Raw genomic sequence first — 16,536 nt, 5'->3', positions numbered from 1 at the left:
CAGGAAGTGTTAAACATGCTGAAGGAAAGCAAAGCAGACATCTTCGTGGACCCGGTTCTTCATACAGCTTGTGCTCTGGACATTAAACACCACTGTGCAGCCATTACCCCTGGCCGCGGGCGTCGTAAGTCACTGTTAACTCATTGTTCTCTGTTCACTCTGACCCTGTGTGAACAATCTCAAGAGGAGCAAAACTCCCTGTTAGACATCACTTATAGTTACTCTGTTCTCTAGTTGTAGCTCAGCTTTAGGCAACATGCCCTGCAGGCCTGGTTGTCAGGACTGGGCACTTAGAAATAGTCCTGCAGTTTGAACTGACCTAGCCATGACCAGAGCTAAAGCTGTGATGGAAAGGGGAAGTTGTTGCTTATTTATCAGGGAAGCAGAAATCACTGTGGCCCTCTTTCCTCCATCTCCTGAACTAGAACAGCTTCATCACCTTCTTCCTTGGCCACTTTGGGCTCGATAGACAAGTTCCATATTGGGCTGGGACCAGGGCAGGTGTAAAAGTTGTGTCTGAGCCAGACACGTCCAATAAAAATGAGAGAGATTTTAGGAGAGTCTCTGAATAGCCAACCCTGGAAGTTAGGTGTCAGTCTTTTCTCTGTTGGATTGTGCACCTAGTTTCCTTCCTGGAACAGGTTTAACTTTGTTTAGCCTACAGATCTCAATTCTCTGATGATTGGGCACCCTTCTCCCCAAACTAACAGAAGGTTTTCTTTTCTGTACAATTTCAGACCCTTCTTCTTATCCCTTTCCTTCCACAGAAATGTCCTGCCTTATGGAAGCCCTAGAGGATAAACGGGTGAGGTTACAACCTGAGTGCAAAAAACGCCTGAATGACCGGATTGAAATGTGGAGTTATGCAGCAAAGGTAATGAACAAGAAAATCTCTGAAAGTGACAACATCTCATCTATCTATCTTCTATCCATCTATTACTTGCCTAGATCCACAGAGAAAATAGACATCAGGCCCATGGGAGAAGAGAGAAATTAGGTCTCTCATCTTTTATGGCTTGTGTTTATAATTTTTCAGTTTTGGGGAAAGGATATATATGTGAACCTGGCCCTTAGCTGGCCTGGAGCACGAAGAACAATACAAAGGATAAGAGGCGCATTGGAGTGTTGGTGCATAGGCACGATACCCAGGCAGACTGGGGCTAGAGGGAACTTTTCCTACCGAAATTCAGCCTCAGTGAGGAAAAGAATAGCAGTTCTTCTCCAGGTATACATTGCTTTGTCGTTGACAAAACACTCTGTGGCTGTATTACCTCATTGGGAATTTGAAATGATCTGAAGGAAATAGAGTGATTATTTCCTCACTTTACAGTGGAGAAAACTGACTTCAGAGATTATGACTTGGCCAAGGACCCTCAGTATATAAGCCAGGTTTCTAGATCCATATTCTCTTTATCTCCCCATACCGGGATGAACATTCCCGTTACTCGAGAGTGATCATGGAACTCACCTGCTTCCTGGCCAAGTCTTCCCATCACCTATCACCCCTAAGCTTAAAGTCAAGGGTAACAAGAGGAAAAGACATAGGGACATGATCTTAATTTTCACAACTGCAAGCACGCACACACACACACACACACACACACACACACACACACACACCCCACTGCTTTTCTCAAGGGAAAAAAGGGAGTTTTGAAGCCCCAGGTTAAATGCAGCAGCAAAGAGAAACATAGAATTAGTTTTTTTTTTCTTCACTGGTTTCCACTCCTTTGAGAATCTTACCATTGCTTCAGAGTGACTCCACTGCCTGTTTCGTGTTGGCAAATGTTGCCTCAAATTGTATTAATCGCGAACCTCCCCTAATCTGCTCTGTACGTGGGAGGAGATTAGAGGTGCAGATGTCTCCAGGCCAAGCCCATCTCAGGCACCCAGGCCAGTGTGAGACTCTTCTGACTCCAAAGGACAGTTGTGTGTGCACCTGGGGAACCTTTCAGTCCTGATTCTGCTGTGGCAGGCTGCCATAGAGGTCCACTCAAAAAAGCAGCGAGGGAAACTGAGGATGAAAACTGGTTAGACTATAAATGTCCAGGCTGGGGGGAGTGGTTAAGTATATTCAGTCATTGTAAGTCTTGTTTGCAAATTGATATTGATGATATAATAATATATATATTGATAATAATATTGACAATCAACAATACTATTGATGATGTGATATAACGGTGAATGAAAAAAGTCAGGATATAGAATTAACACAAAACAATCTCAACTTTTTTGTTTGTTTCTAGAAAGACAGCAAACATGAAGAAAATAAATCAAAATATATAAGAAGCTGAGACCTGCAAGTCACTTAACCCCCCAGGTCTCTGGTGTTCATCTCTAATGTAATAGTAGTAAAACCTTGCTAGGATTGTGGTGAGGACTGATTGAGTGAGGACATCCAAGGCAGAGTTGTCACTGGGGTAACAATAGTGATCCCTCTGATAGAATGATGAGTGACTGCTCCTTTTTGTATTTTCCTGTATCTTCTCATTTTTTTGTGGTAGACATGTACAGTTTTATCATGAAAAAGAGTTGTAGCTCTGTGTTTGATTTTCTTGTCTCCTATCCTTCCTCCCCAAAAGAAAAGACATAAATTGAACTAGGAACTGAGGGTGGTAGGTTGGTCCCAGCATCAGCACCAGCCTAGTTATCTCTCTGAGGATGATGCTGCCATGTGTCTGTCCTTCCAGGTGGCCCCAGCAGATGGCTTCTCTGATCTCGCCATGCAAGTGATGACATCCCCATCAAAGAACTACATTCTCTCCGTGATCAGTGGGAGCATCTGTATATTATTCCTGATTGGCCTGATGTGTGGACGTATCACCAAGCGTGTGACACGAGAGCTCAAAGACAGGTAGAGCCACCTTGACCACCAAAGGAACTACCTGTCCAGTGCCCAGTATGTACAGCCCTCCTGTATAGCATACTCACTCACCTCACTCTTCTAAGAGGTGACACCAACACCCATATTAGAGCAGCAGCAGGTATCCACTACATTGTCCCATCTCAGACTTTGCCCATGTCCATGGTCTCCTCCTCCTCGTCAGCCATTTGTGCAACATCAGCAGCTGGCCGCTTTGGTTACTGCCTTTGTTGGCAAACTTCGGTTTATCTGCCTGTAGACAAGTCTCTCTCATACCAGTGGAGCTACCAGTACTTCCAGAACCAACTCACCTGACCTGCAACTCAAATAATTTTTAAAACACACACACACACACACACACACATACACACACACACAAAAAGAAGAAGAAGAAGGAAGAAATTTTTAAAGAAAGAAAAAAATGTATATAGTAACACATTTTCTTCAGGCTTGACGTGGGCAATGGGGTTATTTCTTCTGTGCGACGGTGTAAAATGAAGGCAGGACTTGAGAGGGGAAGCATGCCACCCAATGTGCTGTAACTGATTTGTTGCTTATTTCTCAAAAGCACCTTTGGCCCAGGTCAGGGCCATGGACACCACCAAGTAGTGGGAAACAGCTAACCAGCCTGCTTTGGGTCCTGTTTTCTTCTGTTGAAATAGTGATGCCTTCCAGTTACCATTCTGAAAGAGCCACTGCTGGTCAAGACCCCAAAGCTGTGGGTATTTCTACGATCTCCTCACTCCAGTGAAATCAAGGATGATCCTCCCTTGGTCAAGGGCCAATGGGCTGGGGAGGGAATCAAGAGTTTATGAAACTGGTCAGTTCTTTGACCTGCACTGAAAGGCTGGATGCTGAGTCCCCAGGGAGCCCCAGGATCCAGTAATCTTCCTCCCCCAGGGTAGTGCAGGACTTCAGCCACATTTGGATTGAGTCCATTGAGGTCACAGCTCATCCAGAAGTCCTCTGCTTCACCAGGAGACGTTGGCTGGAAGGAAGGGTTCCTTTAGTACATGGGTGGTAGGAGGAGCAGGACAGGAAGGAGGAATAAGTGGTTCCCTTTGCTTAATTTTTCAAGCTAAAATAGAGGTCAGAGGCAGTGGCTTATCAAGATTTAGAATGGTCTCGGTACAACTGGTGGTCCAACCTGACCTTTCTGCAGGCTCAAGGAAAGCTCCCCAGACAAGCTCCTTTATGCCTCTACCGGTGGAGAGGGTGTGGAAAGTTATTACATTTAAGATGGAGGATTTTCCCCATTTTTTTCTTTCTATTCATTTGCTGTGTACATCCACTCCAGCAGGCATTGGCTAGATGTTAAATTTTGGTGATTAATCAACCTTTGCAGAATCTGAGCTTTGTAGAAGCAATTCTCCTGGCCCTTCCCCCTGTTCCCCCAGCAGGAATATGCAGGTTTGGGGTGTACAGAGGGGAGGAGTCCAGGCATCACAGCTCAATCCTGACACACCTTTGGTTCCATTTGGGGCATGAAGTCACAGTGGCTGCACGAGAGGGCAGCATGTACAGTAGGAGATATATTTATATAATATATATTTTATTAACCTGTTAGATGTCCACAAAGTATTATAAATCATGTGCCTAAAACTGTCCACATAGACCAAGACCCGTTCATGGTGCCCTTCCTTCCCCTGCCTCTCCTTTGCCACTGTTCGCGTTGGCAGTGGTGCCTAACCAACACCTGTCTTCCCTGACATGTGTTCACATACAAGGTGGGGTGTGTCAGTGGGTGGATCAGCTGATCCAAATTACTCCTTGTCTAACCTGACTGACATATATTTGAAAACTGTGGTTTTCTTCTTTTTCTTTCTTTTTTGCTACTCTTCTTAGAGACAGTGGGTTCCAGAAGCCAGCTGTATCTGTCTCCCCACCCCACACACACACCGCCTGGGGTAATGTAAGTCACCAAAGGAAGCTGCCAAGCTGCTTGGTCCCCTTAGTCCTGCCCTTAGGGTCTTCTTGGTTCCCAGTAACTGTCCTGAGTGAACCCACTGGAGTGAGCCCAGACCTTTGATATGGCTCCATTTTCAGCACATTTTACCAGGATTTTTCAATCTCATAAAACTTGAAACTCTTCAGTGCTGGACTGAAATGAGCGGGACCAGAGTGTCCATCTGGATGGTAGGGGCGGCTGAGGCGGGAATCGAGAACCAGGAATGTCGTCGGAAGGCAGTTCCCCGACATGTCTGGCGTGGTTTACAGGGTGGGGGTAGTGCTCACCATTCAACGGGGCGGGGCCGTTCTGCAGCTCTGCAGCCTCCCCCCAGTATATGGGGAGCATTCCTGTAGCTCTAATGTATGTCAGTATTTCTATTCTTTCTGAACTGAGAGGAGATCCCCTTAGTCGTCTGCAGGAGATTTGGAAATTTGAAAAGGAGTTTCATTCTTGGAATGTTTGTCATCTTTAGAAATGATTGGAATAGAAGAGATTAAAAAGAAGGGGTGACTCTGCTGGTATCTTCAGTTGCTTATTGCAAGAAAGTATTTCCCATCCTATTAGGAATACTTTCATTTGACTGCTTCTTAAAAGTCCCCAGGCAATGTACTGAGCAAGTTTTTTATCAGAACCAGCAGCCCAACCCTTATCCATTCTATACCTTTTTTGGCATAACAAAATAGTTCTGAGGCCCCTGTGGTTACTGGCTTCAAAGGTTAATAGTAGGTAAAATCAGCTAGTGAGAAGCAGTCAAGAAAAAGAGACCAGGACCCTAGTGTAGATGCTGATCATGGAGTTTGGCCTCAGTTCTCCTGTTGTCTGTCCAGCCCATGGAAAGAATATAAATAGTGGTGGAGTTTATGCCAAGGCCGAGTGATTGCCCCAGGTGTCAGGTGCCTGCTGAAAGTCACTGTAGCCAGACTTCTGTCATCTGGTTTTGGCCGCTCACTCCAGTGTCCCAGGAATGCTTATACATAGCACGTTCTACAAAAGTCCGAAGGCATCTGAAGCTCATTCTTCTGGGCTGGAGGCACTGTGGTGCAGAAAATCAGAGATCTGGGCAATATATCAAGAAAAAGACCGCTTCCCTCAATCACTGCTCCTCCCACAGGATAGCTGTGTGAGCAGGACCTTACCTTAGTGCACCCCTGGCCTTCCCTATATTGCTGCTGTCCCAAGAGAAGTTGGCAAGCAAGATACGCCAAGGTGGAGCAATATCAGAGGCTTGGGTTCACTCCAGTGGGAAAGCCCCCCTCCTCTGCATTCCCCAGAGACCCTCTGGCTACCGCTCCCATTCCCAGTCCAAGTTCTGTGGATCCAGTCAGCTTGTTCTGAGCCAGTGTACCCAGAGAAGCTAGGGAAATTTTAGGGCTGCTGATGTAGTGTTTACTGAGCAAGTGTGAACTTGAATTCACTGCAGGTCTTTGGCTGTCTCACATCCTGTACTTAATCTTCTGGGGAACAGCAAGCAGCTCAAGTGGGTTAGGGGGAAACTGCTTTCCCAGAATATATGACAGAAAATTACTATCAGATTTCATTTCTTCCTGTTTCCTGAGGTCACCTAACAGAAGAATCCAATGGTGGTAAGGTCTATGTATAGACAAGTTGGAAAGGGAATTATGTGGCTGGCTTCCCTCTACCTTCCTCCAAGACTTTCACTGTATTCTTATATTATCAGCGTGACTTTGGAAATGTCCCACATCCGCCCCATCTCCAGGCTTGTGGTACTACCTGTATCCCACAGATCCCCATCCAGGGAAAAGTAGGTTGCTCCATGGGGTCTCCTTTCTTAGCTGGTCTCAAGTCCCTCTGAGAATAGGTCTTCCCTTCCCAGTTCTCCCTTCTCCCCCAAAAGAAATAACCATTCTCCACATGTAACTTATTCTAAGTAAGCAGATATGGGGAAGTAAGTTGGGATAGGAGCCCAGGGCGAGCCAACCCGGCCACACAGCCCTGGCACATTCAGCCTAAATTTTGGCCATAGAACAGAAAGAATGTGGCTTTTTTAATTATGTGCATTTTGCTTAAGTTTACTTGTATTTCCAATTCTTAGTAATTTGAAAAACCTGCCAAAGATCAGAATGCTCCATTTTATTTCTTACCATTTGGACAGCACTTAAGTAGTTCATAAAATGCAGCATCCTTATGCAGTGAGTTTCCTCTGGGCCCTTGGAGACACTTCTCTCCCTATTTTTGCCCTCTTCACTTCTTCACCTCTTCTGTTCCAAAGGGTCCAGGGACAGAGGATGTGATATTCTGGCTTCTCCTTCTCTCATTTGTCTTTGGTTGGCCATTCTTCTAACCACACTCCTCCTTGGTCCTCCCTGCTCCATGAGGACCAGGGCTGCCTGTCAGGGCAATCTAGTTTGATGCCAAATGCCCTTTCCCATCCAGGCCTCAGGCAACAGATGAGTTTGAAACAAGCCCAGACTGAATCTACGGGATCACAGGCTCCCTGGGCCAGCAGTTGAGTTCACAGTCAGGGGCTGTTTGTCACCTGGAACACAAAGGTGGGATTGTCTACTCAGAGCTGTTGGTGAAAGGATCCTGATGGCTGGTTTTCTCTCCTTTCCCCTTTCCGTGATCCACCACAATGCACAGATAGGCATGTTGAGGTATGTTCAGTGGAGAAATCTTCCTGGGCGAGGAGAAAGTGACAGTGCCTCTATATTCTGCTTTTTGCCTTCCCCCCAACAAAGCGTTGATATCTGGACCCCAGAGCCCAGTAGGGCCCTATGACAGACATGCCAGGGTGGTTTGAACAGGTCCCCTGAGTCTAACCGCAGTGCACTGGACGGAGCGGCCAGCAGGAGGGCCGACTCGGCAGCAGGGATTCCTGCAGGGCTTCTTCCCGCACAACGTTCTAGGTCCGTCCACGCAGGAAAACAGACTGGACAGCAAACGCTGTGTGAGATCTTAGGGCTTCGACTTTTTTTTTTTTTTTTTTTTTTTTTTTTTTTTTAAGAAAGAAAAAAAATAAAATTAACAAGCCTCTTTTGTAAATGGTTTTCCTTTCTATGTATAAAATCCTGGCAGTTCCTTGTTTTTACCTGTTCATGCTGTGTAATTTTGAGATGTTACTGAGGTTCTGAACATAATGTGCATTTTTTTCTGTACAGATGAAATGGGAGAATTTAATAAAGAGTTTGCAGGTTTTTACTTGTTAAATCTTCTCTGTGGTGACTGGAAGGAAATCTCCAACCACCTGTTCATGCAACAGTGAGGGATGACTGTGAATTGCCTGCTGGTGCTCACAGACCTTGCTGATACAGTTTTTGGTGTTCTTGGTCACATAGAGGAGGACCATAGACCTTTCAGAGGTGTGGGATCTCAGTCTCCTTGTTTTCTGTATACTAGTGACAGGGCTGGAAATTGAATCTGGGGTTTTCTAACTCTCGGGGTGGTGTGTCCAGAATTACTCATTCTCCTGATTTGTTTAAGCCCGTGTTGTGAGGCTCCATCGTGGGAAGAGCACACGCCTGGAGACGTGGAGACAGGATGCGTGATGGCTGGCCCCACGAGAGCACCTGGTCTCTGTCAGCTGTCCTTCCCACTACAGCCCAGAGCTAGGCCGTGTTTGTTTTCAGTGCCCTCTCATCTCCCCCTGTTAGTCCTCTCCGCCCCATTCCAACAACCCTGTCCCTGGTCAGTGACCGTCCCTGCAATACACTTCCTGAGCCTTTTCTTCCTCCTTCTTCAACTCTCTTCAAATCTAATTTGCATCTGCGTATTAAAGATGAATAGCTTCATGAATTTGCATGTTTGCAGGGATTTCTTGAAGTAGTGCTGTCAGTGCTGTGACTCAAGTACGGACTACCAAGAGGAATGGACACCCTGGGGCCCAGAGTTTCTCCTCAGAACTCCTGAAATGAGTTTGTAGGCAGCTTCACTTACGAGATGGTAGCCTGGGGTGTAGAGTAGAGGATGGGAGAAGGTGATGAATGGAAGGGAAAAGGAGAAAGAGGGACTTGGGGGCCTTTTGAGTAGTGACTACAGCCGTTCCTCTATCTAAGGAGCTTTGGGCGGCCATCAGCCCCCAATTGTGAGGCGTCTCTCACCAGATGCCCTGAGAGTCCTGGAGAGGCTGCACTGCTCTCCTAAGCTTGGGAAATGGGCCACAAGGTTCAGGCTCCTTGTCCTCAGTATTCTCCATGAGGGAGAAGTGGCTCACCTACCCCACTGCCACTCTGCCCCAGGAGACGACTCTGTAGCGCCAAAGGCCCTGGCATTGATGGGGAACATATTACCCAGCTGAAGTCTCACTACACTCAAGGTTTCTGTGTGAAGATTTTTCTTCAAAATGATACTTGGCCAACTTCAGTCCTCAGAGAATTTGTCCTAAAGGCGGTAAGAGCAGAAGGGTTTTGCCAAAATAGACCATCCAGCTCAGACCATCACAGGTCTGAGCGGGCTCTAGAAGCTAAGAGGGTAGCAGGGACTAGTTTTCAGTATTGCTTATGGTTCATTTAGACAAACAGGGAAATACATTTCTGATAGAGATGGGCAAATATAGGCTTTGGATCAGAAGGTATCACCTGGTGCCTGGACTGCACCCCTGTGGGATGGCCAGAAGCCTGGTCCACCCTGCCCAAGGAGGTGTTTGGGTAAAGGGCAGATGGAGCATGGAGTCAACTCTGACTTTGAGGTCCAGAGAGGGGGAGATATCTTGCTTTCATAGATAGCTAGTAAGCAGCAAAATAGGAATACCTGCCCTACCATATGGTTTTTCTGCTAACTAGCCAGATTGGCTTTGAGACCTGTATGACCAGACTGAAACCCCTGCCCCCACTGGGTTCTAGGGGGGCCGACCAGGCCCAGGAATCTTGCCCTGGGGGCTGTTGCCCTTGGTCCTAGATTCCCACCTCCCTTCCCCATAAACAACCCACAGCACAACAGTATTTCTTCAATTCCCTGTATCTGTGGAGAAACCTTGGCAATCTAGAAGAGCAGAGGGGGATATGAGGGGTAACAAAAGGCAGTAGACTAGGAAGAAGCCGGCTGGAGCAAGGAAGTAGAAGCTGCAGTGCAGACAGCTCCTCTGAGGACGTGGAAGTTGCTGGGATTTGGCTGTTCATACTCCAGGGCCCTGGCAGGAGTGCACCTTCCACCTGCCTGGGGCTTGGAACCAGGGGCTGCTCCTCTGCCCTCTTGGGTCCAAGAGGAGCGATTCCTCCAGAGAACAACCAGGATCAGGGCATAGAACTGAGCTGCTCCCAGCAGCCCCGGGTAGCAGTAGGTGATGGCAGTGAGGGTTTGTTTCAGTTCCACTGTGGGGAAAACAGGCACAGGGTGAGAGGTTGGGCCTACCCCTCTGACTCTACACTTTCACGCCTTCTCCTTGTCATTGCCACCTTCCAAAGAGCTTTCTCTGACTCATTTTATCCTCCTGGAGTTTGTATTATTCCCCATTTTACAGATTGAAAACTTCGACTTAAGTTCTGTAAGAGCAGGATGGTTTCTGTTTTGTTTCTGTATCCTCAGTACTGGGTGTGGTAGGTGGGTGGGTGGATCTGAGGCCCAGAAAAGGAAAATGACTCACCCAACAGGCCACAGTGAGTTGGGAGCTGAACCAGGCCCAGACCCAGGTGCTCTTGACTGAGCTAATAAACTTTCCCACATGGTCGTTTCAAGCCTCAGCTCTAACTGCATCCTGCAGGACCCCCCTAGATCCCACAGTGTGAGGGCTCCTTTCCTTTCTGAACTCCTGACAATTTTCTGTGTTCCTGTCTTAGGACCCTTAGCATATTTTCCTTCCCTTGCACTCTAAACATTGATTCAATGCCTGACCTGGCTTTTTTTCTAGACTCCCTAAAGTCCAGACAGTGTTCTCTTCATCTTTCTGCCCTGGAAAATAGTAGTCCTTAAATATTTGTTGAATGAATCAGTTTAACAGTGGAAGTAGAGGTCCAAAGTCATGCCTTCACCGCCTGGGGGAGTGGGGTGGGTCATAGGTCATTGTCTGGGGAGTCCGTACCAAGGGAAATGTCTCCACTGTTCTCATGAGTCTCGTTCCAGCTCTGCAGTCCCAGCCTTCTCCTGCACCCTGGAACAGAGTGGATACCCTTTGCATAACTTCTCTCCACTGTATCCCCAAAAGGAACTAAGTAGGCATTCTCCACCAGAGAACATAGAATCCTGAAGGGGTAGATTGGTTATCAGACCTGGTGGGTATCTTATCCCACTACTTCGTTACCCAGGCTCTGAAGTCCAAGTCCAGGCTCCATCCATGGGCAGGAGCAGGGCCAGAGGGGCTTTGCCACACACAGCATTGCCTGTCTTGGCCTCCCAGTAGCCAGGGGTTCATCAGGAAGTACTTAAGATGGGGGGAGTTCAGAAAGGAAGGTGGAAGCTAGGGAGCAGATTTTGAATGTCTGGGTTCTGGATGACTGCAGGAGGAAGACTGGAACACAACCCCTGGCTCCTCCATGTACCCACCTTGGCCCCTGGACAGCGGCAGGGGCAGCACAACCTCGGAGACCCTGCTCTGTGCAGGCCTTGACAGGTCACAGTCATCCCTGCCACCCCCTGAGGCAGCTGCAGCCAGCTGACCACAGGGTCCCCAGCTCCCCCTGTGAAGCCGTCCTCCACCTGGTGTTGGCCTCTCAGGACCCAGGAGACCCTCAGAGGGGCAGGGTGGTGTCCTAGGGCCACACACAGTCCAAGGAAGGGAAGGCCAGAGGCTGGAATGAACAGGCTCAGCTGGGGGTGGTCGGAGAGCAGGGGACTGCATCTCAGCTGTGGGGAATGAAGGGAAGGATGTCAACTAACATCACCACCTTCTTTCAGCCCATAGTCCTACTGCATCCCCAACCTGACACCTCTGGAAGTTCTCTTTTTACAGTTTCCCTAAGGCCCTTCTCCATGGCCTTCCTCCCAGCTCCCAGACACTCTGCCTTCCCTTGCCTGTCCTACAATCTACTTTTCCCCCACAGCTGTCCATCTGGTCTGTTAGTGGATTGTGGGCTCTGAGCTTCTTCCTGCCACATACACATACCTTCCCACCCTTGGGCCTCCAATATCCTTCCTAGAGAACAAGAGAAGGGAATGGACTTAATGTTCTCTCGTAGACTTCCCCTCCAGGTCTGAAGGTTTTCAGTCTAAGGTGGCTGCACTGTCCTCAAATCCACCCAGCCAGTCCTCCCATCAGGAAGCAGTACCTTCTTCCAGCCCTCTTCCCTCCACCCTTCCAGCTAAGACATCCTCCAAGGGGGCTCTAGTGTCTGCACCTTTCTTCCCAAACCCACTGCCACCCCTGATTCACTGCAGTCCCACACTCTAGGGGGCCTGAGGCCCTGCCCCCTAGGACTCACCTTGATAGAGCAGACGGGTACCCTCTCCAAAAACATACTGGCCTGAATACCATATGGCACAATAGTAGGTGCCCTCATCATCAGGGCTGGCATTCCCCATGGTGAGGCGGGCACCATTCTGGGCCAGGTCCATCTCTGCTAAGAAGCGGGAATTCACACCCAAGCCATAGGTGGGAGGAGCCCGTTCTCGCTGACTCAGCAGGAAGGTGGGGCCACACCCCGGCAGCTGCCTGTACCAAGACAGGACGTGGGCCCTGACAGGCCTGCCATGCACCACACACCGGATCTGCGGGTTGCCTTGTCCACTCAACGCCGAAGGTTGAGGCTGGAACAGAGAGGGCAGGGAGCCCTCCGAAGCACCTGAGGGGTCAGAGAGGATGTAACCACCAAAACAGCTTCACAGTTATTTATTAAGCACTTCTTAGGAGCTCAGCCTAGTACCAATGCATGTAGAAACCTCAAAAGTTAAGATAAAATGACCACTACAATCTCATAAGAAAGAGACAAGTATCAAAAGGGATTTGAGCAAGGAATATTCAAAAGAACTATAAATTCACTCAATAAATGTGTGCCTGGTATGCCCCAATTTAAAAAAAAAAAAAAAAATTCTTTTTTACTTGTTACTGTAGTAACAGATACAACTGAAATTTCCCAGTTTTAGCCACTTCCAAGTGTAGAATCAGTAGTGTTAAGTAGATTCACAATATCGTGCCACCATCACCAATACCCATTATGAGACCCTGTCTTTGGCGTTTGAGATACAACAGAGACCCAGAGACAAAATCCTGCATTGGTAAAACTTCTGTTCTAGGGGAAAAAAAAAATAAAAGACAGTTCAACTTCATTAACCAGCAAAACTCTGCAAATTAAAATGAGATATGTTTCGCTTGTTAGAATGGCAATATTTAGTTTGCAGGACTGGAGAGGCTGTGAGCAAACAGGCATCTTGGTATGTGGTCGGAGAGAGTATGATCACAACAGAGGGCCATTTGACAGTATCTGTCAAAATTGTACACCATCATACTCTCTGGTCTAGAAATTCCATTTTCATACACATCTTATGGAAACCATTGAACTCCTGAATAGTGGAATATCTGCAAGGATGATCACCCTTTTTAATAATGAGAAACTGAACAACTATAGTTAGAGGGGAAGTTAAATTTTTAAATGGGACACCCATATGATGCAATACTATACAGTACTTAAAAAGGAAAATGTAGAACTTTTGCTTCTGAGTAGGACAGAGTAGTTTTCAGCTGAGTAATGTTCCCAAGGAGACTAGCTAGAAAAGTCAGATAAAGCAATGGATTTTGTGGTTTAAATGAGCTGTAGAGGCAGCAATGACCAGAGGGGTTAAGACTGTGGAGAGGCAAGCTGACAATCTACAGCCAGTTGAATTTGCTGACTTTGGCCAGAGGCCGAGGATCTAGGGTTTTCCCTGACAGAAGGCTGCCAGTGGGAGAGAAGTTAGCAGAGCTTTTGGTGATTTCACAGGCTAGGATGTCAAAATTGAAAGCTTAAGAGGAGTTGAAGGTCTTTCAAAAGGAGAGATCCCAGTAACCAGGCCTTCAGTTGGAAAGTCCAAGAAGGAAAGGCCCCAAAACAAGGGCAAATGAGAGGTTCAGTGAAAACCACATCCCAGGAGGGGGCAAGATGGCGGCATAGAGAGGAGTGGAATTTAGTCCTCTGGAACAACTAATAAACAGCCAGGAACAACTAGTAAATAATTTGGAATAACTGCTGGGGGACAACTGTGACTATCCACACATCATACACCAACCTGGATTGAGAGGAATGCCTGAGATCGCAGCATAAAATCTGTAAGTAAAAACTGTGGAACCATGCCAGGAGCTCCCTCTCCCCATGGCAGGCTGAACTGCAAAACCTCACTGTGGTAGAAAGCAGCACTCTTTGAGAAAGTGAATATAGCTCAGCCCAGCTCCAAATGTTTTTTTTTTTTTTTTTTCTAACAAATGTGGACGGCTGAATACAAGCTGCAAACCCCTTAACAAGCAGATGGAGGCTTTTAGTGACAACTGAATTTAAAGAACCAGAAGACTCCTCTGTCCCAGGAGGGGGAGCCCAGAAAACCAAGTGTTACCTCTGGCCGATGGGTGAAACTGGGAGGCCATGGACTTGTTCTGAAAAGGGGCTTTCTGTTCGTTTTTTCTCTCGCTCAACCTGAGGGGCTCAGTGGAGAAAGCCTCAGCCATTTTCAGTTCCCAGCACTCTGACCCAGACAGGGGTGGAGATAACAGAGTCAGAGAGACAAAGAAGCTATTCAAATGCAGATGATAACTCCCTAGGTGGTGTATCTTCCCTAAGAGAAAGGAGGTGGAGCCCAGCTCTAGTGCTGGTTTTCCTTTCAGAACCAGACCCCACAGCCTAGGGGAAAACAGCCAAAACAAAAACTAAAGGGCCACACCTCCTTACTCCAGTCGAGAGCGACAGGCTGCCAGGCACCACCTGCTGGGCTGGTTAGGAAAAGCACAGCGGCTAGAGACCTCACAGGAAAGGCTATCAATCTCTAAGACACATCCACAGAGAGACTTGAAACTGAATATAACCCCATTCTGAGATGTGAACGCATTCTGGTCTGGGAAAATCAGACTGGAGTAACCAAGAAAACCAGATGCCTAGACATCAGAAAACTACAGTCTACACTAGGAAAAATGAAGATATAGCCCAGTCAAAGGAAAAACTTACACCTCAATCAGGATACAGCTGAGATATTGTTTCACCTTAATGAAACAATCTATTAAAGATTTTCAAAGAAATATGCTAAATCAGACCAAAAACCAAATCAACAGGTTCAGGGAAGATATGGCAAAAGAGAGGAAGGCTGTAAGGAAAACACTGGGTGAACATAAGGTAGAAATCAAAAGTTTGAAAAAACAACTGGAAGAATCTATGGAAATGAAAGGCACAATACAACAGATGAAAAACACAATGGAGACATACAACAGCAGATCTCAAGAGGCAGAAGAAAACACTCAAGAACTGAAGAACAATACACCTGAAATTCTACACACAGAAGAACAGATAGGGAAAAGAATGGAAAAATATGAGCAATGTCTCAGGGAACTGAATGACCACATGAAGCGCATGAATGTACATGTCATGGGTGTCCCAGAAAGAGAAGAGAAGGGAAAAGGGGCAGAAGCAATAATAGAGGAAATAATGAAAATTTCCCATCTCTTATGAAAGACATAAAATTACAGATCCAAGAAGCACAGCGTACCCCAAACAGAATAGATCTGAATAGACCTATGCCAAGACACTTAATAGTCAGATTATCAAACATCAAAGACAAAGAGAGAATCCTGAAACTAGCAAAAGAAAAGCGATCCGTCACATACAAAGGAAGCTTGATAAGACTATGTGCAGATGTCTCAGTAGAAACTATGGAGGCAAGAAGGAAGTGGTGTAATATATTTAAGATACTGAAAGAGAAAAACCATCAACCAAGAATCCTATATCTGGCAAAACTGTCCTTCAAATATGAGGGAGAGTTTAAAATATTCTCTGATAAACAGACAATGAGAGAGTTTGTGAACGAGATACCTGCATTACAGGAAATGCTAAGGGGAGCACTACAGACAGATAGGAAAAGACAGGAGTGAGACATTTGGAACACAATTTTGGGTGATGGTAACACAACAATGTAGGTACACTGAACAAAGATGACTGTGATATGATTGGAAGAGGAAGGTTGGGAGCATGTGCGACACTAGAAAGAAAGAGGAAAAATAAAGACTGGGACTGTATAATTCAGTGAAACCTAGAGGGCTCAACAGTTGTGATAAAATGTACAAATATGTTTTTACATGAGGGAGAACAAATGAATGTCAATGTTGCAAGGTGTTAAAAATAGGGTGATATTAGGGAAAAAATACAATCTATGCAAACTAGAGACTATAGTTAACAGAAACATTGTATTATGCTTCCTTTAATTTAACAAAGGCAATATACCAAAGCTAAATGCATATAGAGGGGGACATAAAGGAGGGGTATGGGACTCTTGTCATTGGTGATGTTGTCTCTTTTATTCTACTTTAGTTTAATTCTGTCTTTCTTTTTATTTCTTCCTAGCTGTTGTTTTCTTTCTTTCTCTCTTTCTTTCTTTCTTTCTTTTTCTTTTGTCTCTCTACCTTCTTTGACTCCCCCTTCTTCTTTGTGGAAGAAATGGAAATATCCTTATATAGATAGTGGTGATGGTGGTGAATACATGAATATGTGACTATACAGGAAACCATTGACTGTTTACTTATGAAAAGTATGGTGGGTGCACAAAACCATCTTAACAAAAGTAGGTTGATGAAGAAACCTTGAGGGCACTGTATTGAGTGGAAAAGTCAGATACATAAGGACAAATATTGCATGGTCTCACTGATATGAACTAATTGTAATAT

At 46.2% G+C, this 16,536-nt stretch overlaps 1 protein-coding gene across 4 annotated transcripts in view; it reads left to right on the top strand.

Annotated features, from left to right (window-relative positions):
* The window catches only part of GLG1 (golgi glycoprotein 1), a 216,890-nt gene that overhangs the window by 192,435 nt on the left and 7,919 nt on the right, over positions 1-16,536 (top strand). Inside the window, exons 24-27 of one of the 4 annotated variants that reach the window (XM_037816453.1) lie at positions 4-124; positions 768-874; positions 2,691-2,854; positions 8,256-8,736. In XM_037816453.1, coding sequence (XP_037672381.1) covers positions 4-124; positions 768-874; positions 2,691-2,854; positions 8,256-8,598 — 735 coding nt within the window. In that variant the 3' untranslated portion in view covers positions 8,599-8,736. Of the gene's footprint in view, positions 1-3; positions 125-767; positions 875-2,690; positions 7,983-8,255; positions 8,737-16,536 lie in introns of those variants that run through there. The other 3 variants (XM_037816456.1, XM_037816454.1, XM_037816455.1) reach the window with 3 other exon arrangements.

The sequence above is a fragment of the Choloepus didactylus genome, chromosome 22 (genome assembly GCF_015220235.1).
Source record: "Choloepus didactylus isolate mChoDid1 chromosome 22, mChoDid1.pri, whole genome shotgun sequence".
Classification (NCBI taxonomy): Eukaryota; Metazoa; Chordata; class Mammalia; order Pilosa; family Megalonychidae; genus Choloepus; species Choloepus didactylus.
The sequence above is the reverse complement of the archived record's forward strand: the minus strand, read 5'-3'. Positions and strand labels throughout refer to the sequence as shown.